At 44.8% G+C, this 26,016-nt stretch overlaps 1 protein-coding gene across 7 annotated transcripts in view; it reads left to right on the forward strand.

Annotated features, from left to right (window-relative positions):
- Positions 1–26,016, forward strand: part of LOC128402396 (zonadhesin-like) — a 137,529-nt gene that overhangs the window by 74,837 nt on the left and 36,676 nt on the right. For all 7 annotated transcript variants that reach the window (XR_008327674.1, XR_008327675.1, XR_008327676.1 and 4 more), the window contains exons 41-65: positions 60–157; positions 741–918; positions 1,782–2,009; positions 3,399–3,485; positions 4,267–4,440; positions 5,975–6,130; positions 6,912–7,032; positions 7,425–7,642; positions 8,931–9,182; positions 10,160–10,351; positions 10,469–10,693; positions 11,698–11,847; positions 12,195–12,298; positions 12,911–13,128; positions 13,965–14,185; positions 14,943–15,089; positions 16,245–16,409; positions 19,885–20,036; positions 21,536–21,704; positions 21,995–22,103; positions 22,557–22,702; positions 23,219–23,344; positions 23,630–23,809; positions 24,638–24,862; positions 25,265–25,391. Coding sequence is in view for 4 of the 7 variants with exons in the window: in XM_053366470.1 (XP_053222445.1) it covers positions 60–157; positions 741–918; positions 1,782–2,009; positions 3,399–3,485; positions 4,267–4,440; positions 5,975–6,130; positions 6,912–7,032; positions 7,425–7,642; positions 8,931–9,182; positions 10,160–10,351; positions 10,469–10,693; positions 11,698–11,847; positions 12,195–12,298; positions 12,911–13,128; positions 13,965–14,185; positions 14,943–15,089; positions 16,245–16,409; positions 19,885–20,036; positions 21,536–21,704; positions 21,995–22,103; positions 22,557–22,702; positions 23,219–23,344; positions 23,630–23,809; positions 24,638–24,862; positions 25,265–25,391 (4,168 nt within the window). In the remaining 3 variants the exon portion in view is untranslated. The remainder of the gene's footprint in view (positions 1–59; positions 158–740; positions 919–1,781; positions 2,010–3,398; positions 3,486–4,266; positions 4,441–5,974; positions 6,131–6,911; positions 7,033–7,424; positions 7,643–8,930; positions 9,183–10,159; positions 10,352–10,468; positions 10,694–11,697; positions 11,848–12,194; positions 12,299–12,910; positions 13,129–13,964; positions 14,186–14,942; positions 15,090–16,244; positions 16,410–19,884; positions 20,037–21,535; positions 21,705–21,994; positions 22,104–22,556; positions 22,703–23,218; positions 23,345–23,629; positions 23,810–24,637; positions 24,863–25,264; positions 25,392–26,016) is intronic.

The raw sequence follows: 26,016 nt of genomic DNA on the forward strand, positions 1-26,016 counted from the left end.
TGATGATATCCATGGTCCACATATTCTGGAAGCTGCTTTATATTTCTGCTCCATTTCAGGATATTTCTGTGATGGGACAGGGCTTGCCTCCCCTTCTGGTCTCTGCCATGCTGGGTTCTACTGCAGTGGAGGAGCTGTTTCTCCAAGACCTCAGCTGGTAAGCTATTTTGATGCTGATAATAATATTGTAATTGTCAGGAGTAGAAGGAACTTTAAATTCGGAAGCACTGGTGGAAGATTTTTATGCTCAATGTCAGCTGGTGATGTTTCAACCTTCCTTTCTGTTATATTTGCAAATAAAAATTCTCAAAAGAGGGACTAAGGGAAGAGTGGAGAACTCAGAATTTATACTTATCCCTTCATTCCCCCCCCCCATCTTTCTCTCCATGAAGTTTACTTCAGGAGGTATCAGGTGATCTCATTCCTAGCAGAAGCCATTTTCTATACGCCTCTTTATCATTTGTCTTATGAGAACACACTCCAAATGACTTGAATTTGCCACTTTTTGAATTCAAGCCACATCTGCAAAGGAAGATAATTTCTTTGCAGTTACAGCTTGGGAAATACCTGATGTCTTATGATGTGCCTGATGTCATATTACATGAGGTAATGGACAGGTGGGTAACCCCACCCAGCTGTCAAAGTGTCATGAGGAAGGTTGGTCATGTTTACATCCAGCCCTCTAACCAACAGGTTCCCCACTTCTGTTCTGCAGTGATGCCATGCACTTATATTTCCAGGTAACAAGCGGAGGAGGGCAATGCCCACCTGGTCATTACTGTGTCTCAGGGAGTGGAAGACCACAGCTATGCCCAGCGGGAAGCTACAGCCCCTTCTGGGGAATGGCCCAATGTCTGGAATGCCCAGAAGGTGTTTACTGTGATGTTGGTTCAGCTAATTACACCAACTGCCCAGTCGGTGAGTTTAGCACTACAAGTAACTTTCCAGCTTCTTCTTTTTCTTTGAACTGCAACAGTCCAATGCTCTGAAGGCCTTCTAGATGCCTGCATCTAGATCTAGATCACTACTGTGTGACCTGTTGCTTAGAACGTTGCATCATCCTGACCTGTGAAGCTTCACCACATGGCCTACTCTGGTCTATTCCTATGCAGGAAGTATTTGCTGGTGGTCACGTCTGATTTCCTTATGATTCCTTCTCAATCAGAACGTAAGAACATAAGAAGAGCCCTGTTTGATCAGGCCTGTGGCCCATGTAGTCCAAATTCCTGTTCTCACAGTGGCCAACCAGATGCCTGAGTGAACTGGCAAACGGGACCCAAGCACCAGAGCTCTCTCCCCTCCTTGTGGCCTCCAGCATTACTGCCACTGACTGCAGAATTTTTCCAATTCTTTTTGAAAGCCATCCAAACTGATGGGCATCACTGCCTCCTGTAGGGGCTAATTCAATGGTTTAACTGTGCTCTGCATGAAGAAGTCCTTTCTTTTGTCTGTCCCAAACATTCCACCATTCAGCTTCCTTGGATGTCCATGTGTTCTAGCATTATGAGCAGGGATGGGGAAACTGAACTACAACTCCAGCACTGGTTGTGCTGGCGGTAAGAGGGAGACTTCTGCATTGGTATGTAAATGGGTCCCTGCTTTTGGCATTACTGATGCCCATATGTAATCTTCACAACGTGTGTGTGTGTGTGTGTGTGTGTGTGTGTGTGTGTTCTTGTGAATTTGATTCCTGGATTGATGCAAATTGCCTTGAGCATTTGGAAAAGTGTCCTTTAACAGTCTGGTATTTACAATTTTGGCAATCTCCTTCTCTTCTCCAGGGTACTACTGCCCACGTGGTACAAAGTTTGCCACTCAGTTCCCTTGTCCAAGGGGGACCTACAGTGAGATTCTTAACATCAAGACCATCTTGGATTGCCAGCTATGCCCTCCTGGAAAGTTTTGCTCCAAGCCGGGCTTGGTAAGCCCAGATGGCATTTGCATGCCCGGATGGTACTGCCCTCCTGGGTCAACTCCAGGCAAGCCGGTATCCCCAGGAAACAACACTGGTATTGGAGAATACATTTGATTGCATAATGGTGCATTTGGGGGTGGGGGTGGGAGAAAATGATATTTTTTCCTGGCATATATATATCCTGCCTGCTTAGCAAAGTTCTCAAGGTGGTCTACAATATATTTAATAAACAGACAGTTCTACAGTAGTCACCACAGCAGTCCAAAGGTGTATATAAGTCATCCCCCCTCCCCTTGTTCCAACAAATGCCATTTTTTAAATAATATTATTTATTAAAATTTCAAGAAATTACAGACATAAGAAAAAAGTAATAAAACAAAAAAATACAAAAAAATAAAAAATAAAAAATAAAAAATAAAAACAAATCAATTTTTCCATAGCTTATCTTTCATTTACTTGTTTCCTTGACCTCCTCACACCTCCCTTTTTGTATTCTAGTTCAATTAGTTAATTCAGCAAATCCTTTCCATCTTTGTTTTTATCTTAATCATTTATCTTAATATGTTGTGACTTTGCATTCTCACCTGTTGACAACCCATTTTTACATACTCCTTTATAACATTACTGCTAAAACCACATAACTTCATTCCAGCATCCTTCTAACATTCCTTAATTTTACAATGTTTCTGTAGATAGTCTTTAAACTTCTTCCAACCTTCTTCTACCAATCCAACAAATGCCATTCTGCAGCTGAGTACCATGGCTGTTGAGGCAGCTACATGTTAGGCCCACAGAGGGCAGGATGTCCTCACTGGGTGGTGGTGGCTGCTGATGTCTCTCGCAGCCTAGGCCCTGGTAGCGGATGCAGGAGGTGCCATGGAGAGCAAAGATGTTCCATACCTTCCTCTCAAACATTAGCCCCATCTAGGCCAGGACTTCCTTACTGGGCAGCAGCTGATTATATTTCCGTGGTGCTAGGCTGAGCCAAAAGAGGAACAGAGACATTTTTGTGGTGGCACATTTTTGCACAGAAAAGGTTAACATGTAAACATCAGTGCAGCCCTACATATTACTGGCAGTAGAATTCCACTTCCTGGGAAACTCCATTTTTATTGTTGTTTAAAGTTTATATAGATTGTGAAGATAAATATATGCTGGTGGAGCAGAGGGGCAAAATGCCTGCTTAAATCTCAGAAGTTGGCTTATTATCAGATTTCCAGTGGGTTGGTTTGGGTCCTTTTGTGTCTCTTGACACACACATACCCCAAACTGGCCAAGACAGATGATAATGCGAAATAGACATTGCAAAATGGCAAAAATAACAGTTCACACAGGATAAATTATGTGGTTTGAAACCAGTTTTTATATAGATGCATAAATTTTGGGTCTCCTACATGCTGAATTTTAATTTTTGAAGCACAAACTATTGCCCATAGTCAGGATGTATCCTTTTCAGACGCTGTCTTTTCTATTCCATGAGCAGGATCCACTGTCCAAGCTTTAATTCAAATATGTCCTGCTGGAGCATTCTGTCCGGAGGGATCTCCTGTTCCCATCCCTTGCACTCCAGGTAGATATACTTCTCACTAACCTGTCAGAGCATACTTTCAAACTTTGGTTAATTAGAAGCTTCCTGGTTTGGCTGCTGACACCACAAAGGGTGGCTTGAAGGGGCTGTGTGTGCAGACAAGGGGCTCAATTTTATCATTGTTTATTATGCAAATATATAATTATGCAAACAGCTGAAATTTGCAGAAAATAGACCACACAGAAATTGACCGTGCAGTTTACTTGTCTCTCCCCCTCTCTCTGTTCAGGGAGCCTCTCACCTCACCCCTGGTTGTTCCTCTACTCAACTATATCTCATCCAAGCCCTGTAACTCAACATTTCTCCCAAAGCCTTACTTGCAAACAAAGTACAGTGGTACCTTGTGTTAAATACTTAATTCATTCCGGAGGTCCGTTCTTAACCTGAAACTGTTCTTAACCTGAAGCACCACTTTAGCCAATGTGGCCTCCTGCTGCTGCCGCACCGCCGGAGCATGATTTCTGTTCTCATCCTGAAGCAAAGTTCTTAACCCGAGGTACTATTTCTGGGTTAGCAGTAACCTGAAGCGTATGTAACCCGAGGTACCACTGTATATTTACAACCCCAAGGCAGCAAATCTAGATCTACTGGGGCTTTGCCCTGTTCTAGGCATGCCTTTGAACAGATCATCCTGTTGCTTCTCTAGCCTTAGCTTAGTTAGAGGTTCATTCCAATAGTGCGGGAATACATAGCTAGTTAATGGGAGACCCATTGGGGGCACAAATGCTGAATCTGAATGTGCTCTTCTTCCCTCCTTCTTTAGGTTTTTACTGTGCCTCTTCAGAATTGGCTGCGCCTTCAGGCCCTTGTGATGCCGGCTTCTACTGCACTGGGGGCTCCACCATCCCTAACCCAATAGATGGGGCAGTGGGAGATATTTGTCCTGGAGGCCATGTCTGCCCACAGGGAAGCTCTTCTCCCATTCCATGTCTCTCAGGTAGGTCCCAAAGTAGCTGCTCAGCAAAGCACTGATGCCATAATCAGTTCTGGAGATCAGGGGCATTGGCAGGGGCAGGGGCAAACCCCAGGTCTACTCCACCTGGCTGAGGATCTCCTTCCCTCCTCTTTGTTTTTCTAAAATCTTTGCTTACACAGTAGCTGGGCACACTGCAAAGCCCAATGCCATTGTGACTCCAGCTACCTACCTTGTTAATTTGTGGAGGATACAATCCCCATACAGTATGTTGGGTCCAGAAAATTGGGTTTCCCTCCCGTAGCTCAGAGTTGACCCTGATAGCAAGTGTGTGTGTGTTTGTTTCCCTCTGAAACCAGCCTAAATTTGCATCTATACATCTGAAATATGCAAATGTGGATCATGGGCTTGTACCTAGCACTGCCTACTTGCTTAACTGAAACTCTGAAGTTCTGCTTTATCTATGTACTCTCAGGCTGAGCCTAGGTTTTGTCATCATTGGCAGCAAATAAACAAGAGTTCTTCTGCCCCAGCAAAGATGGAGATAAGGATTCTCCCAAATCATAATATTTTTATATTGTAGCTCCCAGAAACAGGAATGAAGAGAGAGCCTATTGGATTCTGATTGTATCTGTTTTCTCACATGCGAGTGTAGAGAAATCCCTCTTCTCTCCCACCCAGACATTCTGTATGGACTGATACAAAATGCTGTCTTTCCGTTATAGCTATCAAGGGCCAGTTTAACCAAATCAACTGGCATGGTTTTCTCTCTCTTTTTAATGATGTATTATGAGCATTAAACTGCGTTAGGGATTAGTAGCTGGTCCCCCATGAAAAGTCTCCCCTGTGTAGAGAACAAGGCAGGGCTGGATTAAGCATTAAGCAAAATAGGCACATGCTTAGGGCATCCATTGCCAGATTTACCATGGACTACATGGCGCGTCTGAACCAGGTTCCTCAAAAAAGGCTCCCACAATAAATGGGAAAATTACATACACAAATATGCAATAATTACAAAATAGTATTTATAACAGTAATAATTGAGATTAATGATATACATTAATCTTGGGAATACAACAAAATTAGAATCTGGTAAAATTTTGTTTTATGGTTTATTATTGAATATATTTTGAAATACTAGGTATATATGGGGCACCATTTTTTTTTTAAGTGCTTAGGGCCTCTAAAGGTCTTAATCCAGCCCTGTAACGATGGTATCAGGGGAATGTCTGCAGCCTAGCCTTGTCCCTGCTGTGTTCTGTGTAGCTGAGACAGATTAGCATGGCAGGTAACAGACACAAACAAACATGTGTTGTGGTGTAGTGGTTAAGAGCGATAGACTCGTAATCTGGGGAACCCGGTTTGCGTCTCCGCTCCTCCACATGCAGCTGCTGGGTGACCTTGGGCTAGTCACACTTCTTTGAAGTCTCTCAGCCCCACTCACCTCACAGAGTGTTTGTTGTGGGGGAGGAAGGGAAAGGAGAATGTTAGCCGCTTTGAGACTCCTTTGGGTAGTGATAAAGCGGGATATCAAATCTAAACTCTTCTTCTTTTACAGGCTCCTTTCTGGGTGACCAAGGTGGTGAGTGCCTGCAAGACTGCCGTCTTTGTGTGGCTGGCTGGTTCTGTTCCCTCCGAGGTCAAACTTCCCCAGAGGGCTTGTGCATGGCAGGCTGGTTCTGCCCAGAAGGATCAGTATCTGCCCAGAATCCAGGTAGGAAAATGTGATGTGCTCAAGGGCCACCACTTGTGTTGCAGTAAGAATGTGAATAGAAACAAGAGATTGGTTTCTAGACTGTGAAGAAACTAAGGAAATACAGTTGTTTTCAAATTAAAAAAACTCCAAGCCATTTGGACATGAAATCTTGTGGGATTGCTAGATGCTGTTTTTGTGCCTTTTTTGCCATTTCTGTGCACATTTAGGGCAGGGTTTTTTTGCCTTTTTTAAAGTCACTTTTGGGTTTGATGCAATGCATGTTGTCACACGTAAATTGGATGCATGTAAATTGGTCGTTGGCTTATATCCAGCCCTTTTTTCTGGGGGTGGGGCGCAGGGGTATGCATACCTTAAACATTTTGTGAATCTAAGTTTGGCCCCATCAATATGAGTAGGAAAATGAGAGTACCCCTAAACATTTTTTTTAGAAACAAAAGCACTGCTTATATCAAAAGGTGTATGTGAACATGTTTTATCTTTAAACAAGGCTAGCAAGCATCACATGTGTCAAGCCCAGCTTCTGAATTATTTTGTTGTTTAGTCGTTTAGTCGTGTCCGACTCTTTGTGACCCCATGGACCAGAGCACGCCAGGCACTCCTGTCTTCTCTGAATTATAAACAGTGCTAGCAGATGATTTATTGATCTTCTTGTAACTTTTTCTAATTATTTTTCTGCAATGCTTGAAGTTCACACTCCTCCTTGCATTATAGCTGCACAGGGTGCCCATTAAAGTAACACACAGCTGCAACATTTTCTACACATTTCTCTTTTCCGTAGACTACCTCTGTCCTCTTGGTCACTATTGCCCCATGGGCAGCCCACAGCCCAAACCCTGCCCCCCTGGAAAATACCAGGATGAAACTGGTCAAAGCTTGTGCAAAGTCTGCCCAGCAGGAAAGTAAGTGAAACAGTTTGTGGGATCCTTCACCTTTTTTTGTTATCTTCTCCTTTGCAGTCTGCATAGGAGTTGCTAGTCTTTAGGTTTCCCAAGACCAGGGAAGGGAGAGAGATTCCACTGAGTTCACTTTTAGCCGCTCTGAGCCCGGCCTTGGCTGGGGAGAGCGGGGTATTAAAAAAATATTATTATTATTATTATTATTATTATTATTATTATTATTATTATTATTAACATACTAAAATTCCACTTTCCAAAACAATACATGGACTGCAATGCAAGCAAACTTCCTTTAAAATTTGCACTTTTCTGAATTTTGCAAGGCAATTCTCTAGCCAAGCAATGTATGCACAAAAATGTAACACTATAGGAGACATGGTCTGTTTTTTTGGCAGGTTCTGTGATCCTGATTTCCAAGCACAGGATTCCCAAAACACCTCTCTGCGGGGAGTGGTCAAGCCATTGGACTGCCTGCCTGGGTACTACTGTCTCTCTGGGACGGAAACTGCCAAGCAATTCCCATGCCCCAATGGCACCTTCAGTAACCAGACAGGCCTGAGCAGCTACAATGAATGCACGCCCTGTCCTGGAGGCCAATTCTGTGCAAACCCAGGTAGGTCAAGGAGACAACAAGCAGATTTCGGTTTGGGCTGTAATCCTAAGCATGCCTATTTGGAAGGCAATCCTGGTGAAAGTGGATTTTCTTTGAAAGCTGCCATGCAATTCGACCTGGTGGATGGAGTGCTAGACTTGTGACCAGTACCTGTAATGAAATTCTGTGCTTAAGTTAAACTGCAACTGAGGCATCTTGTTTTAGGTTAGGCCCATCTCCTTAGGGCCAGGTTTTACAAAAAGAATACACGCCACAGTTGTATAGTCTTCCTGACAGAAGTAGTGCTTAAGGCTGCACACACAGTATACCTTTAAAGCACATTTTTTTGTGCTCCTCAATGAATTGTGGGCACTGTAGTTTGTTAATGATTGCTGGGTATTGTAACTCTGTGAGGGGTAAACTACATTGCCCAGGATTCCTTGAGGGAAAGAATGTGCTACAAATGTCCTTTAAAGGTTCCAAAAAATTGTATACAAATACATGCAATTAGGAAAAGGCTATGAAACTTTGTTTCAGTATATGATTACAGCGGTGGGACTTTTATACACACAAAGGTGGAAATACTCGTCATTACCAACTATGAAGGAATGGTTGTTAAAATTAATGGGCTTAGCTGAGATGGTGAAATTGACATGTTTAATCAGAGAAAAGTCATTGTTAACATTCACTTAAGATTGGAAACCTCTCATAGAATTTTTGCATGAAAAAGAAAACAAACCAATGACATTTGGGTTTGAGGATTGAAGATAATGTTGGTTTATAGAAAGTAGTTTTATTGGGTGTTATATTGGAGTGGATGAGTTGAATAATGTTTGTATATAGCAGACTGATGAAGAATCGGAAATTTCTTAACTAGCTTTCCTTTTTTTCCTTCCTTCCTTCCTTCCTTCCTTCCTTCCTTCCTTCCTTCCTTGCTTCCTTTCTCTTTCATTATCTCCTCTCTTTCTCTCCCTTTCTCCCCTTTCTCCCTTCTCTATTTCTTCATCCTCGCTTTCTCTCTGTTTTTTTCTTTTCTTTTTCTTTTTGGTTTGTGTTTTTATTTAGATAAAAAAATTAGTTTTGATGAAAAATATAATAGGTAGTAGTAATCTTTGTATCCCGTTTGCCAAATTCTAATACAATTTATTCTTTTTATTTAAAAAAAGTGCTTTAAAGGTATAGTGTGTATCTAAATCCCCAAATGCAATCTAAATGCAATATCCTCACCAGTTATGTGCAATCCAGAGCTTTTGAGCAGTATAATAATGTGAATATAAATAAAGTAAAATAAAGCCTCTCTCTTTCCTAGGTCTTGTTACCCCAAGTGGTCCTTGCTTGCCTGGGTATTACTGCGCCCTGAAAGCACGAGTACCAAACCCTGTTCACGATGAAAGTGGAGACATGTGCCCCGCAGGGCATTTCTGCCCCTTGGGTAGCAGCAGCCCAACGCCATGCCCGATTGGGACTTTTCTAACCCAACCTGGGATGTTGTCCCTCAATGCCTGCTTGCCCTGCCCTGGAGGAAGCTTCTGCCAAGGAGAAGGTCTGGCCAGCGTTTCTGGTGAGTTCTTTAATCACCTTCCAGAGCACGCAGTGTAACTTGGATGCTGAAACAAGAGAAAGCTCTATAAATATACCACCGCCACCCCGCAAGCTACATTGAGCTAAGTTTGTCTTGCACTAATCAAGCAGCCTCTTTTTTTTCTGGCTTCTGACCCAGAAAATAATTATATCTGATATGCAATTTGCAAAGGAGTTTGGGGTGAGTGGGTGGATGATTTAAAGCAACTAGCTTAGGTTAGAAATTACAGTTCATTTTCTGCACAATGGGACACGGGGAAAATCCTTCCTGAGAGTCCGGCAATCTGCAAATCAACAAAGAGAGTGAAGGCTCTGAGCACACACAGAGTTTCTCTCACCATGGACCTACTGGAAACTTACTTCCTCATCCCCATGCAGAAGTCTAGTTTTAGGCAGCAAGGCATCTGGGAGGTCAAAGAAAGTGACTTCCAGGTAGCCTTAAGACCCAGCACCTCTTCTGCTAGAAACAGAGCCCCGCAGTTGCTTTCTGAGCACAATTCAAAGTGTTGGTGCTGACCTTTAAAGCCCTCAACGGCCTCAGTCCAGTATACCTGAAGGAGCGTCTCCACCCCCATCATTCTGCCCGGACACTGAGGTCCAGTGCTGAGGGCCTTCTGGTGGTTCCCTCGCTGTGAGAAGCCAAGTTACAGAGAACCTAAGCAGAGGGCCTTTTTGGTAGTGGCACCCGCCCTGTGCAATGCCCTCCCACCAGACATCAAAGAGAAAAGCAACTTTTAGAAGACATCTGAAGGCAGCCCTATTTAGGGAAGCTTTTAATGTTTAACAGCATTGCATTTTAATATTTTGTTGGAAGCTGCCCAGAGTGGCTGAGGAAAGCCAGTCAGATGGGCAGGGTATAAATCATAATTATTATTATTATTATTATTATTATTATTATTATTATTATTATGGCTCACCAGTGATTTGTGGTGGTCTTTGACACCCTCTCCTTTGCAGGGATATGTCACCTCGGCTACTACTGTGATTTGCTATCCACGCATCCTGACCAGAAACTCTGCCCCCAAGGATTCTACTGCCCCAAAGGCACAGGGGCCCCAATTCCATGCCCTGCAGGAAGCATCAATCCCCACAGTGGGAAATGGGATCCCACAGACTGCAAGCTCTGTCCAGCGGGGCATTTCTGCAGTGGTATGTGCATGAATATTTCTTTTCCCCCTTTTGAGGCAAGGGGGTGTCTTGACAGATTCTCAGCTGGTTTCTTAATGGAAAGAAACACAGCCTTCTTTTTCCTCTCAATGACTTTAGGGCTGGGAAAGGCTGCCCCAGAAGGGATGTGCATGCCCGGATACTATTGCCCCCCAGGACAGACCTCTGCCACACCTGCTTCCCATCGGTGCCGACGTGGATTTTACTGCCTTCAAGGATCTGTGGCTCCAGCAGCTTGCCAGAAAGGAACCTATCAATTGGAGGAAGGGAAGGAGTCATGTGATCTCTGCCCAGCTGGATTCTTCTGTGAATCATCCAACCAAAGTGAGGAAATTGGAGGGATGTGCCCATGATAGTTGCTTGTTATGATTTGTGTGCAGGGGATAGCTTGTTCCATGTGTCTGTGAGCACCTCCAGACTGTCAGTATTTTGCAGGAGGGAATCAAGCAGATAATTGGGAAATTTAGGTTGGCACATTTAATACATGTGAAGGTGCTCTGTTGCCCTTGCACAACAAATCTGCTTTGAAAAATAAATAGACTTTTTGGAGTTAGGAAAGTGATAGTGAAACACATTGAAAAGTGCAGAATCAGTGAAGGATTACCAAGAAAGTGTATAAACACACAACAGGCAAATCTGGATGAATGCAGGAGGAATGCTCACCATCATATTATCTCCCTGCAAGTAAATAAGAACAGACGCTTGATAAGAACTGGATATAATCTAAGCTCCAGGTATGTTAGCACATGACTCCTTTGTTACAACAGCTCCACCAGCAACCAGTCTGTTTCTGGGCACAATTCAAAGTGCTGGTTATGACCTATAAAGCCCTATATGGCTTAAGTCCAGGCTGTCTGAAGCACCATATTCTCCCATATGAACCTGCCTGGCCTCTGATATCTTTGAGGAGGAGACCCACCTTCTCTTAGTCCTGCCACCCTTTCAGGCACCCTTGGTGGGAATGTGGGAGAGGGCTTTCCCAGGTGTTTGCTCCCCAACTTTGGAACTCCTTCCCAGGAAAGCTAAACTGGATCCCTCCTTGTTGTCTTCCCACTGGCAGGTGAAGACTGTGTTATTCCAGCAGGCTTTGGGGAACTGACAGCTTTTAAAATGCCTTTTGATGGTGTTGTGCTGTTTACTATCTACATTTTTAATAGATTTGTTTTTATATTGGTTTTAATTCTAGCATCGTTTATCACTTTATTATCTTTTATATGTTTTAGTTTTCAGAGCAGAGTGCTGGAGATTGTACACACAATTGTCACAATATAATAATGTCTTAGAGAAAATGCTATCAGGAAGTTTCTAAGCTGCTCTTTCATTCCTAGCTGCTGCTATCCAGGCCCCCAAGCCATGCCCTCTGGGGCATTTTTGCCCCCCTGGCACTACATCTGGCACAGAACACCCATGCCCCAGAGGCACAAATGGGCCCAAGGCTGGTGCTGCTGAGGAATCTGACTGTCAGCCCTGCCCAGCAGGTAAGTGAGGGACTGGGGCATGGAGCATACAGCCCACCCAAGAAAGAAGGTAAGACAATAGCGGGAAGAAGTCTAACTCTTGGTTGCTCACACAAATGCTGTGCACACTGGGAAAGGGCCACAGCTCAGTGGTAGAGCATTGGCTTTGCATGCAGAAGGTCCCAGGTTCAATCCCCTTTGGCATCTCCAGGTAGAGAGACCTCCCTGCCTGAAATGCTGGAGAGCTGCTACCGGTCAGTGCGGACAATGTTGAGCTAGGCAGACCATTGGCCTGACTTGGTAAAAAGCAGCTTCCTGTGTTCCCCATGTTCACTGCAGATTTCTTTCCTTCATTATGTTTTTTAAAGGAATGTACTGCTCTTCTCCTGGGCTGTCCCAACCGACTGGTCTTTGTCATCAAGGCTACTATTGCACCAGGGGAGCAGTCAGCCCTGCTCCCATGAGACAGAGGGTGAGTGTAAATGGCAAGAAGCAGGATTGATTCATTACTAGGGGTGTCAAATGTGTTGGGCTAATTTTCACAGCCCGAACCCAGATGCAGACCCCAAAGCAGCTATCCTTCAAAATATGTACATCTTCCAATTTCACAATGCAGTTTCCCAACCCCCTCCAAAAAAGCATGCAAAATTTTGCACATTAGGCATGTTTTTGCATAAATAAAAATACTTTTATTTGTGAAAATAATGCACAAAAAATGCCTTCTATCAAGGTAAATGGCTTGCAAAAATGTGCATGTTAGTCAAACTACTTACAAAATTGTGTTTTGGGGAGAAATTCGCACTAAAACGATGAATTTTCATGAGAACTTTTTTAAAAAAAGCAAATTGCACAACCTTGGACAATTTTACCAAGTTAATTACACCCCTCTGTGGCTCACAGAGGAAGCTTGAGAGAAAATCAATAGGCTCTTTGATGTGCAATTACTTGAGAAATGTTATCTGAATCAGCTTGGCACAGTGATATCATCTTATTGGAAGCTCACATTTAAGACTTGGTTTCATCAAAATTGTTTACCAACCATATTTCTTTCTCATTGATATTATTTTCCTTTATTTTTTTCCAGGTGGATTCTGCCAGCTTCCTCCTAACCGGGAATGACATCTGTCCTCCTGGGCATTTCTGCCCCAATGGGACTGGATATCCCGTTCCTTGCCCACCTGGCTCCTTTTCTGCTTCTCTGGGTCTGAAAGCAGAGAGTGAGTGCCAGCCTTGCCCAGCTGGACTCTACTGCAGCCAATCAGGGATGTCTGATCTGTCCCAGATGGCGCCATGTAATGAAGGGTAAGAGGCTGTAACAGCTGCTTCCCTTGACTGAATGGCAAGCCAAGACTTGCAGGCAAGCTCACTGTGAAGAAACACAGTAGCCTCTGATCGCATGATATTCTCCATAAATAAATAGGGGTTACATGAGTGATGGAGAGAGAGCTGGATAAAAAGAAGCGCGGCTGTCCTGGGTATTTGGGAGAAAGAGTATCATCAGAGATCCAAAAACACATTGAACTGATAGTGGCAGAGTAGTAATCTGAATCCAGTCCCAGAGAAACATCAAATCTCCATCGCTCTGCATGAACCCAAAGGAAAACCCTAAATTGAGAGGTAGTGTTTGGGAAGGGCCTAATAATTATGATTTTTCTTGCTCTCCTCTGAGAGTGTCTTAGGGCTCATTATTAAGATGCAAAGAGCAGGGATGTGGAGAATCCCATCACAAATGGAAATGGAAATGACTGCTGTTTGCATGTTCACCTGAGGTCAGGAATGGACATCATATGAACAGAATTGGCTGTCATGGGGGGGGGTTTGGTCTGCAAATATTACATAAAAAGTATGTCATTTTCTACATTCATGTCTCCTCAGGCAGCCATCTGCCAGGTTATAAGCATGCCTTAAACTAGAGGTGGGGATTGGACTCTGTCCCTCCAGTGTAGGCTAAGGGTCTTGACGAACCTTAGATTAGGAGTAGCAAAGTTGTGCCTTCCAAATCTCCCTGACCTTCAGTTTCCATCCTCTTTGACCATTGGCCATGCTGAAGGGGGCTGATGAAAGTGGGAGTTCAACAGCAGCTGGAGAACACTGTGTTGGCTACTTCTGCCTTAGATACTCCTATGTAATATTTGTAGGTGTGTTTGCCTTGAGGGAAATGCTGCTCCCTGCCCCAGCGATGGGATTCATGGGTACAGATGCCCTAGAGGATTCTGTTGCCCTGAGGGTGCCATTCTGGAAGTTCCTTGTGAGCCTGGCATGTTTAGCCCCATGGTCGGGGCCAGCTTCTGCCTTCCTTGCCCAGCGGGTACAGCTTGTCGTTATGCTGCTACTGTGGAGCCACTCAGCTGCCCCAGAGGTGAGACACTGAGAGATTGCATTTAACTCCACTGATTGGAGGCACACTGTTTGCCAGAGGTTGAAAGCACTCCTTACCCCCTTTCCTTGACTGTCAGTGTTATGCACTATGATGCACAAGTCCTTTCCTGAGTTACCATGATAATTCTCCGTCCCACACCCCTTCAAGATCCTTTGAATCAAATCCTTGTGTGCTGCAACTCTCCAAATGACACACATTCCAGGGACCCAGCATGCATACAAGATCCTTGCATCTCTCAATCTGCAGTCTTGATCTACACAGACATAGCTGGATGACAACAGCTGCCACAGAGGGGGCAAAGACATGCTTCCTTCCAGAAGGGCCTCTAGCCATTAGCAACAAATAGTCTGTACTGGCCAACTATTTTACATAACAAAGCCAGAAACTCACACCTTTGACAAGTACCAATACCTTCCACTATCCCCTTTCATGTTTTTAGGGTTTGGTTGTTGTTTTGTTGGGGGGAGTTGCCTTCTCCCTGCACCTCACTCTCTCTGTTTTGTTTGTTTGGGGATGGATCTATCTTCTTACATTTCCAAATGTGCTCTCCAGCCCCACCCCTGCAAATGGGGACTCTTGTCTAAATTAGTCCTTCAGTTCTCCAGACCCCTGATCTTACAAACTCAGAATTACTGAGCTGAAGGAACCTAGAAATTGCCCAACTCAACCACCAATCCCTTTACACTATAAATATAATGTGTGCACACAGCACCCCAATGCTTTCTTGCTTTGGCAGGTTACTACTGTCCAGCCCAGACAGCCATCCCTTTGCCATGTCCTGCTGGGACCCTGAACACCCTGGAGGGGGCGCTCTCATCCAATGCCTGCAAACCATGCCCAGTTGGGAGGTACTGCAGTGGAAATGCTAACTGGGAACCTGATGGTAAGAGGTAGGGTTAGTTATTGCTCTGAGGTGATTCACAAGTCCTAGTAATGTTCAGCCACGGGGTGTCCAGTAACATAGATGGCTTTATGAGAGAATCAGACACATTCCTAGGGGAGTTACCTATGAATGGTTGGTAGTCATGGAAGCTATTTGGAGCCTTCTTCTATTGTATTCCCTGCTTCCCAATGTTTGGTTTTTAAATTATTGTCAAGTGACTTGTATTTTATAGATGTATAAGATGCTTTGAGACATCTTGCGCAAAGCAATGAATAAATGTAAAAAATGGTGAAGATTTACAAAGGCTGGATGCCACTGATAGCAGTTAATGGATGCTGTGCACATTTCCCAAGGCCTGTTGGGGATTGTGCATAATGACCAGAGAATCTGCAAAATTATATCCATATAAGCACATGTTTCAAGGTCTGTTGGAGAATATGTATATTGACCAGGTAATGTGCACAATTCCCTCTTTGTGGAAGGGTTATGTGCACATTCTCCATGAGACCTGGTGCACAGTTCTCAGTTGATATGCACATTAACCTTTCTACTTACATGCCCCTTAACACACACACACACACACACAGAGAGAGAGAGAGAGAGAGAGAGAGAGAGAGAGAGAGAGAGAGAGAGAGAGAACTCTTGACATTAAAGGAAAGCTTTCTCCCAGATATACAAGGAATATTTTGAACTTTGGAGTTCAACTATGTTGAAGTGGTATAGGCTAGACACAGTGAAATCTTGCAAGTACTTCAAAATGATTTGTTGCAAAAAATAAAAGTTATGGAATGAAGTAGTAGCACACATCTCTGATTTATTAAGAGATTTCTCTTCACCTCTGTCAGATTCGTAGTTCATTCATACGTTGGCTTGAAAGCAAGATGAGCGCCGCAGCCCCATAGTTGCCTTTGACTGGACTTAACCGTCCAGGGGTCTTTTACCTTTTACCTTACCTTCATTCATACTAGAGGAATTAGAAGTATAGGCTTTCCCCCTGCCCCAGAAAGGTATGGACCCTTAATCCATACGTATGTGAACAACGCAGGAGCATGGTGTCTGTTCTGAGCTAACCTTTACAGGGGCACCTTAACACTGTTTGCACTTCGTCATGTGATGTGTCCACAGCCCCTGAGAGTTCTGTTTTCCAATTGGCAGGTCTGTGCTCCTCTGGGTATTACTGTTCAGGGGGAGCCTCTGATGCTGTCCCACAAAGCACACCTGAATTTCCTCTTAATGGGCCCTGCCCACGGGGGCACTATTGTCCAGAAGGCACTTGGTTCCCTGTTCCCTGTCCAGTGGGCACTCTGAATAATGTTACAGGTGAGTACAGCATGGGTACTCCATGTTCAAATTTCAGCTGCTGCCGCACCTGACTTTCTCTGAACGCAAGGAGCTCAGTCGGTAACCTAGCATGTAAGAAATGTGCCAAATCTTTTTTCAGTGGGAGGAAATTTCTTCTTCAGTGGAGGGGGAAAATGAAGGGGAAGGGTCATAGCTCAGTGGTAGTGTTAACGGAAAAATCCGAGGGCTCCCTTGGACAAAAACAAAGACACCAACCAGGATTACTTGGAGCAAAACAGCAGCCTGTAGGCTTGGCCTTTATTGAACTGTTGCAACAGGGTGCTCCCCTCACTTGCAGGAGAGAGGAAGGACCCAGAAAAATAGTGTGCAAGGCCTTATAAAGACTTTTGAAATTGCCACCCTGTAGATCAAGACCACCCCCAGAAACATCATGCATACATCACAGAAGGGGTGTAACCTAAGACCACCCCTCAGATACATCATACCTACATCAGAAAAGGCGGTCTAAACAGAAATTTAAATGTTGTTTTTCTCTTGTCCTTGTTTATCTCCTGTCTGGCAGGTTACTTGATTGGATTGCCTGGGGAGCCTGGCCAGTCTTTTGTAATGATAAATACTTAGTTCCTGGGCCATGTCACAGGCTCACACCCTATTCAAACACAGACATACCCTTAAGACAGGATTTGTGAAGGAAAAGACAATGGGGAGGCTTTTCCATTTTGACCTTGTAGAGAAAAGATTTGGTCAGTTTAGGAATCAAAATGGTTCCAGGTTGGCCTTCCTGTGCTGATGTATGTATGTGCTTGGTTGGTACACTTATGAACATTATCATATATTTAAGAGCATAAAATTCCTATCACAGTAGAGCACCTGCTCTTCATGCAGAAAGATCTCTGGCTCAGTCCCAAGCATCTGCAGGTGAGAATGGGAATGTCACCTGTCTGAAACCCCGGAGAGCTGCTGCCAGACAGTGCGGACTGAGCAAGGTTTGCAAGGTTACATGCAGACACAAGCATATTTTAGGGTGGAACTAAATGTTATTTCAGCAAATGCAAGGTCCCACTGCCACATTTTTCAAGATACCCAGAGGGGTTCTGAAGCAGTGGATCAGTGGAAGGGAGGTGTGCTGAACTGTTCTTGTCAATTTTTACACTCATACTAAAGCTCTTGGGGAATTTGGCGCTGTGGGTAAAACCTCAGTGCCTAGGACTTGCCGATCATCAGGTCGGCGGTTCGAATCCCCACAGCGGGGTGCGCTCCCGCTGCTCGGTCCCAGCGCCTGCCAACCTAGCAGTTCGAAAGCACCCCCGGGTGCAAGTAGATAAATAGGGACAGCTTACTAGCGGGAAGGTAAACGGTGTTTCCGTGTGCTGCGCTGGCTCGCCAGATGCAGCTTGTCACGCTGGCCACGTGACCCGGAAGTGTCTTCGGACAGCGCTGGCCCCCGGCCTCTTAAGCGAGATGGGCACGAAACCCCAGAGTCGGACACGACTGGCCCGTACGGGCAGGGGTACCTTTACCTTTATAAAGCTCTTACTTCCCCCGCCTTGCCCACAAACCAGGTGGGAAAGCAGAAAATTCAAAGCTGTTTAATTTTGTGTGGGAGAGCTGGCAGCTAGAAGAAAGGTTAGTCCCTCATTCCACACATGACCCCACAGTACCCACATCAGCTTTATGAGGGGGTGCATGGATACCCTCTAGCCTCTTCCAGTGGCCATAGCCACATCATATATATAAAGCACTCTTATACCAGTAACAGTTACTGCTTCCCTCAAAGAATCCTGAGAAATATAGTTTAAGGGCACTGGGAATTGTAGCTCTGTGAGCAACCTCCTTATAACTCCCAGCCCCCTTAGTGAACTACAGTTCCCAGAATTCTTTGGGGACAGCCATGACTAATCAAGTGGTATCAGAGTGTTAAAATCATATGGTGTGGTTGGGACCAGCCATTCAGTTTGAACACATGAAGGGGCGAACAGGAACAAAATGAGGAGATCCTTGATGGCGCTGTGCACACCAAACACATTCCCTAGACAATGTCTTCATTTATTTTATTCTGAAAGAGGCTGCCTTATTCACAAATAGGATTTCTAATACAGGGATGGAAATCCTAGTCAATAAGGGTTCCATAATTTTACACACAAATAGGGCAGCCCCCTTCAGACTAAAGGTGGTTGTGCATTGCCTGGCACATGCAGCATCCTTTGGAGGGGTGTGGCTTACCGTTCATGTTCCCACTTGCCCCTTTACAAGTTCAAACTGAACACCTACAGAGGGCTCACCTTTCTCTCCTAAAAGCCATCTCCATCCTTAGTCACAGAAGACAGCAACCTAGTCCCAATGCGCTGAGCAAGTGCAAGCACTGAAACCCAGTCCTAAAGGCTAAGCTCAAGGTAGGCAAACTGTGGGGCCTCCAGCTGCTCCTGGCCTACAACTCCCCTCATCTCTGGGGGATAGCTCAGTCAGAGCATGAGACTCTGAATCTCAGAGTTGTGGATTTGAGCCCCATGTTGGGTAAAGATTCCCTGGAGAGCTGCTGCCAGACAGTGTAGACAATATTGAGCAAGGTTTACAAAGTCCAAGTCCCATGTCAGGTAAAGATTCCTGCATTGCAGGGGGTTGGACTAGATGACCATCATGGTCCCTTCCAATTCTACAATTCTATTATTCTACAAACATTTGGAAGACCACAGGTTGCCTTGCCTGTTTAGCCAATGGGAACTATTTTGAATTGGCGTGGGCATATTTTAATCAGTGAAGCTGCCTCTTGGGAAATCTTGTTCAGTTTGGGTTTTGATACATTACTTTAATAGAAGCAAAAATAAATAAAAATTGCATTTTCTTCTACCACATGTAGGCTTTTGTTTATTAAATAGCCTTATCATCTGATATCTCAGAAGTTGTCTCTTTATTGAGCTGGTGATGATATGCAAATGCATTTAAAATTAATTGGCTAGCTAATTCAGTCAATCAGTTAATAGATGTGTCATTCATCAGCTAAAACTTTTTTCCATCAGAGACAGCAGAAAGCCCACTAACTTTCTAGCCACGTAACGTGAGCCAAAGTGACAGCTGCACTTTCATCCTTTCAAAGCTAAAATCTTTAAAGTAACTTGTGTTCTTGGCTTGAACCTCTTGGTTTGATGGAGAAAATCAAACTCTCAAATCACAGGCAAAGCAGACCTGGATGATCTTCACACAGTACCTTTTGTATTTTAAAGTTTTAGGCTATGTACACATTACCACTTATTCAGGCTCCAGTGCATTCCCACAACCTTCTCGTAGGATGGCTGGGCTCTGCAGTTGTTGTTGGCATTTATCTGTCTTGGGAGACAATGGAAGAGTGCACTTTCAGGGATAATTTTCTGCTGGAGAATTACAGCACCTGCTGTGGCTGTAGAGACCGATATAAGGCAGCAACAGTGTAACACAGCTTCCTATGTTCCTCGTTCTCCAGATTAAACTGATCTCTGCAAGCTTTTGTGTCCTGTAGGAGGTTCCTCTCCAGACTGCTGTGTCCCATGCTATCCAGGATTCTTCTGTGCTGGAGTGGGTTTAAGTTCACCTACTGGACCGTGTGCTGCTGGTTTCTACTGCCCGGCAAACTTCAGCTCATTCAGCCCAACAGCATTTCTCTGCCCTGAGGTCTGGAACATGTGCTCTGTCATTTGCTATCACAATTTATGTGAACCTGATTATCATTGGGTTGCTTTGTGGGAGGAAGCCCTTAGTCTCTCCAGGTGTTGTGTTGGAATGAAATTCCCCCAGACAGCATATCTAATGGTCAGGGATGATGACAGCTCAAAGGCCACCAATTCCCCACCCCAATCTTAATACAACCTCTGGGCATAGCTGTCAACATTTTCTTTTTTTAAAGGGAAATTCCCTTATTCCGAATAGGATTCCTCGCAAGAAAAGGGAAAAGTTGACAGCTATGCCCCTGGGCAGAGCATTGGATTTGACAAAGGAGGTTTGGTAGCTTGGGGTATTCTCCATGGAAGCCAATGTGAAGATTGTTGCTTCTTGATACAGGACTACTCTGGAATGTTCTGAATAGAAAAATGAAATCAGAAAAGTGAACCATGGGATGTATCTCCCCCACCCAGCCACAGGTGCTGTAATTAGATTTGCATGTAAAAAACAAACAAACAAAAAACATTGGCAAGCCTGTTGTCCTCTGGATGGTTTTGGATTCCAACTCCCAGCATCCTCAGTCAGAATGGCCAATGGGGAGGGACGTTGGGAGTTGTAGTCTATCAACATCTGGAGGGCCACAGGTCCCCCACACCTGGTGAAAATAAACAATAGAAACTAGTGTTGGGTGAGACTGGGAGAGATGCCCAGAGACATGCACAGCTGAGCATTCTGGGGGTTGCCACTCCATGGGGGGTGGGTCTGATTTGGTGGTCTGTTGCAAGGGTTTAAACCAGAAGTAGCCAACATGGTGCCCTCCAGATGTTCTGGATTAGATCTTGAATATTCCCTGAATATGCCATGCTGGCTGCAGCCTTTCCCTGTGCTCAACCTGGGGCTGGGGCAATTGTAGAACACCTTACTTGCATGCAGAAAGTCCCAGGCTCAACCACTGGTGTCTCCAGGTAGGGCTGAGAGAGACCCTGGGCTGAAACCCTGGAGTGCTGCTGCCAGCCAGTGTAGACAATATTGCATAAGGTGGCCAATGGTCTGATTCAGCTTACTGTGTTTTTACAATGTTTATTGGATTCATTTATAATGTTGATTACACTGTTTATCCAACAATTATTGGCTGGGGGAAATTCTTGTCTGAAATCCCGGAGAGCTGCTGCCAGACAGTGCAGGCAATGCTGAGGTAAATGGAATTGATTCAGTATTGATCAGCTTCCTATGGTCTTATATCTTAAGAAAAGGGTCATAGTTCAGTGGCAGAGCATCTGCTTTGCATGAGGGTAGTCCCTGGTTCAACCCTAGGCATCTCCAGGTAGGGCTGGGAATGTCCCCTGCCTGAAACCCCGGTGGGCTGCTGCCAGTCAGTGTAGGCATTATGGAGCTAGATGGACCAATGGAATGGCTTAGCAGAAGACAGCTTGTGTGTTTGTGTGTGGGCAGTTAGTTAATTATTTTGTCTCAATTTTTTTCTGCTTCCTCTCTCTCTCTCTGGTCTCCAGGGGCATTTCTGCCAGTCTGGGGCTGCCTATCCAGCCCCTTGCCTCATCGGTGAATACCAACCAAACCGGGGCTCAGAACGCTGCCTCCCCTGCCAAGCAGGCTTCTACTGCCATGAGGCTGCCACAGGGAAGCCGAGACGCTGTCCGCCACATTCATATTGTCCTGAAGGTACAAATGGCAGCACACTAACCAAAGGGCCACAAGCTTTAACTGATTGATATCACTGACCCATCACCTAAAGTTTCATTCACAAACTCTGAATGCCAGTTGCTAGGAATCTCAACTGGGGAGAGTTCTGCTGTTCAGGTCCTTCTTACGAACTTCCCATAGACATCTGGCCAGCCACTGTAAGAACAGGATGCTGGACTAGATGGGCCTTTGATGTAATCCAGCAGAACTCTTCTTAAGTTGTTGCATACTTCACTGATCTGTGTTTTTTATATGTCCCCTTTCCTTAGGTACTTTGTTTCCTTATCCATGTCCCGATGGCACGTTTACTCCTGTGGATATGTCTGGCCTTCAGGAGGAGAGAGGATGTCTTCCCTGTCCTGTGGGTCACTTCTGCAGGTAGTGGTGAATCCTTTCCACTGGCTCAGCAAATTCCCCTGTGCCATATTGTGCTGCTTTGCTTCTTTCCTCTCGTTGTTTAGCTTCATTTCATTTTACTTAATGCATTTGTTTTTATCCTGCCTTTCTTTGCACCCACAAAACAATCCATCAAAACAGCTATAAAGCCAGGGATGTAAATAAGGTCAAGCATCAGTGACACAATCAGTAAAGGCAAGTGCAAGCAGGAAGAGCAAACAGTCTCTCGTACACTGTGTAGATCTTTGGGGGCATATTTACTGAGACCTTTCGTGGGTGTTATGGAAGGAGCCAGAGGGCATGTTGGCAACCCTGGTTTTATACTGTAAACTGCTCTGTGAGTTCATTTTGAAACGTGGCATTGAAAAGGTATAGTTTTAATGAATAATGCCTCTTCGCCATCTAAATAAATTCCTACCACTTTCTCTGCACTAGGAGAGGACGAGTGGAGGGGAGATGTGCTGCCGGATTCTTTTGCCAAGAAGGGAGCTCAGATGCCACCCCACAGGGCCATAACTTCACCTGGAGCCCCCTGGCAGACTGTCTCTGGGGGCAGGTGTGTGCAGGACCCTGCCCAGCAGGTAACTAAGCAGTCTGCCAAGAAGCAAGCACATATGATTCAAAATTCAGTCCAGGCAGAACACAATGAGAAATGGGGATTTAAAAATCACCAGCTCCTGAAAGTTTTGATGCTGGTGTTTATGGATACAGTCCTAAGCCTGTTTACTGAGAAGTAAGCAACTCCTTTCGGCTTACTCCTAAGTGTGCGGTAGGATTTCAGGCTAAATGTAATTTCATCTTATTTTGGCTTGCACAAAAATAATGTGATATTGGCATCCAGGAATTTAAAATATAGATCCATCCCTGTTTTGTTTTTGTTTTTTTGGTGTGTGTGTCTGAATATTCGGAGAAATTCACACAAAAGTGTTGGTGAAACTTCTTAAGGTCTTTATAAAAAAAAAGATCACAAACTAATGTGGAATGTGAAAAACCAAACTCAAGAGTGGAAAAAGGAGTAACTGAAATTGATGGATCTCTCGGTCCTAATCTTTACCACAAGGCATTAAACTGTGGGGGTTTTCCTACCTATCACCCAGGATTCTACTGCCCAGAAGGCTCAGAGGCACCCATTCCTTGTCCAGATGACACTATTGGCTCTGCCCCAGGTGCAAGACAAAGAGAAAACTGCCTCCCCTGCCCACCAGGCCGCTGGTGTAAAGAAGGTCAGAATTTATTCCTGGAATCCCCTTCCCAAAACACCTGTGTGAGGCATCCCCTCCCTCCCCCTCTCCTTTCAGATCTCATGCACACCCAACCAGGGACAACAAACTTGCCTGCCTTTGTGTGTCATTGGATTCCAACTCACATCATTGGCTGTGCTGGCTGAGTCTATTGTGAGTTGTACTCTGATAACATCTGTAGTCTGCAGGTTCCCCATCCCTGCCCTAAGCACTGCAAGTCTATCCCTTTGAACACCTTCATACCTTCTCTTCTCCCTCTCTCTTCAGGGGATCCAGTAGCCCACCCATGTCCTTATGGGTACGACTGCCATGGAATGAATCACACCACCCCCGGCGGACCCCGGGCCCTCCCGCAGTGCCCCAGGCAGGCTTTCCGAACAGAAATGGGGACTGAGAACCCTATCGATTGCCAGCCCTGCTCATCAGACCATCTGTGTGCGGCCACAGGTAAGGCCCCAACCTGAGGCCCAGCTCTGAACTCAGTCTGCAAAATTCCTGTTCAGCTCAAGCATGATGGAGCAGATTCCCCATCCAGGAGGTGGTTGAAATTTCAAGTTAAATGACATGAAACAGAAATGTTAACAGTAGGAACCTGTAGGAACTTCATTGTTGTTGTTTTATTTAGCGTATTTGTACTCTGCTCTTCAGCCAAAAATGTTCCCAGAGTGACTTACATGCAATCTGTTAAAACATAAGATAGCTTAGTCAGGAGAGCATGAGACTTATTTTCAGGGTCGTGGGTTCAATCCCTGTGTTGGCCAAAAGTTTCCCGTGTTGCAGGGGGTTGGACTAGATGGCCCTTGTGGGCTCTTCTAACTCTGATTCCATTAAAGTACTTGCCTGCAGGCTTACAATCTTAAAATAAAATAAACAACACATAACACACAAGGGGGGAAAGACAGGGAGGGTAGAGAAGGAAATCAAACTCAAGAGCCAATTCTGAAATAATTGTTCTTATAATGACCAACCGGCAGAGTTGAGGTTCAATCCTTGCCACCTCTATTTAGAAAGGATCAGCTCAGTAGGTGATTCTGTAGGGATTCTGCACTGGAGAGCCCCTCCAGTCTGAGTAGACTGTGCTAAGTAGATAAATAGTCTGCCTTGGTATAAGGCAGTTTCCTATGTTTTCCCTGTGGTTTTTGAGAACTGGGCCTTGAGAACTGTTAAGCTTGCCCCACAAGCAAACCAGGTTTTTTGAGCAGGGGTGTTAATAGTGAGGTTCTCTCTTCCTGCCCCCTTCCACCTTAAATTGTTTTCCTGTCTTTCATCCAACAGGAGCTGCTGCTTTTAGAGACTATCCCTGTGCTCCTGGCCACTGGTGCCCAGGAAGAAGAGAAGCTTTCCTTTGCCCACCTGGCACCTTTAGGACCCAGCCTGGTGCTACATCTTTGGAGGACTGTAACACCTGCCCTTCTGGGTTTTATTGCCCAGACCCAGCCAGGTCGGGGGTACCAAACATCCAGGGCATACCTTGCGAACCAGGCTTTGAATGCCCACCAGGTGAGATGTGATCATGCATCAACTCTTGAGCATCACAGCATTGACAATATGGGTTTCAGTAACTAATTGGGCATTGTCCCTGTGATACTTTCTGGGTGTTTTGTACTTGTGAAGACCCATGACAAGTAGGCTGAAGCAATACTCTTGTGTACATGCCATACATTTAAAGCACATAGCTTCCTCCAAATATTTCTGGGATCTGAAGTTTGTTGAGGGTTGCTGGGAATTGTCGTTCTATGAGGGGTAAACTCAACCCCTCCTTCATGGGAACTCTGGGAGTTGTAGTTCAGTGAGGGAACTGGCCATGGTTCTTTGGCAGAAGCTGTGGCTGCTTAAAGCCAATGGATACTTCTTTAAATGCATAGCGCAGGTGGGACATCTATTGTGTTTCCTTTCCTATAGGTTCACCTAGTCCTCAGATATGCAGGCCTGGCTCTTACTGCGGACCCCGCACAGGGGTTCCTCCCCTGTGTCCAGTTGGGTATTACTGTCCAGAAGGGTCATCCACATACAACATTCCGGGGCAGCTGTGAGTATATTTCACAGGAGGCAAAGTCTCCACGCCTCTGGAAAATTCATGCTTTAAAACGAAACATATCGTTCTGGGGTTTCTGACCCCCTACCCATCAAAAACTTTGTGTATTTCATAAATACTGTAAAGCTGCTTCAGAGTTGCAAAATCCCACACATGTAATTTGGGTGTCCTGTTCAGCATAGCCTTCCTAGTGGGGACCATCTCAGTATGGCTAACATTATGACCCTGTGCTTGTTTGCTCTGAAATAAGTTTCCCTGTCTTTACTGGGCTTTTCTTCAAGGTAACTGTATATAGGGTTGCAGCATCAAACCCCCTCCCCCCCAAAAAAGCTTTATTTAACAGGAGAAGGGTTTTTTTTAAAAAAAAACAAAAAACAAAAAAACACACACAAAACTACAGTGGTACCTTGGGTTACAGATGCTTCAGGTTACAGACTCCGCTAACCCAGAAATAGTACCTCGGGTTAAGAACTTTGCTTCAGGATGAGAACAATAATCGTGCTCCGGCGGCGTGGCAGCAGCAGGAGGCCCCATTAGATAAAGTCGTGCTTCAGGTTAAGAACAGTTTCAGGTTAAGAACGGACCTCCGGAACGAATTAAGTACTTAACCCAAGGTACC

This window comes from Podarcis raffonei, chromosome 15 (genome assembly GCF_027172205.1).
Source record: "Podarcis raffonei isolate rPodRaf1 chromosome 15, rPodRaf1.pri, whole genome shotgun sequence".
Classification (NCBI taxonomy): domain Eukaryota; kingdom Metazoa; phylum Chordata; class Lepidosauria; order Squamata; family Lacertidae; genus Podarcis; species Podarcis raffonei.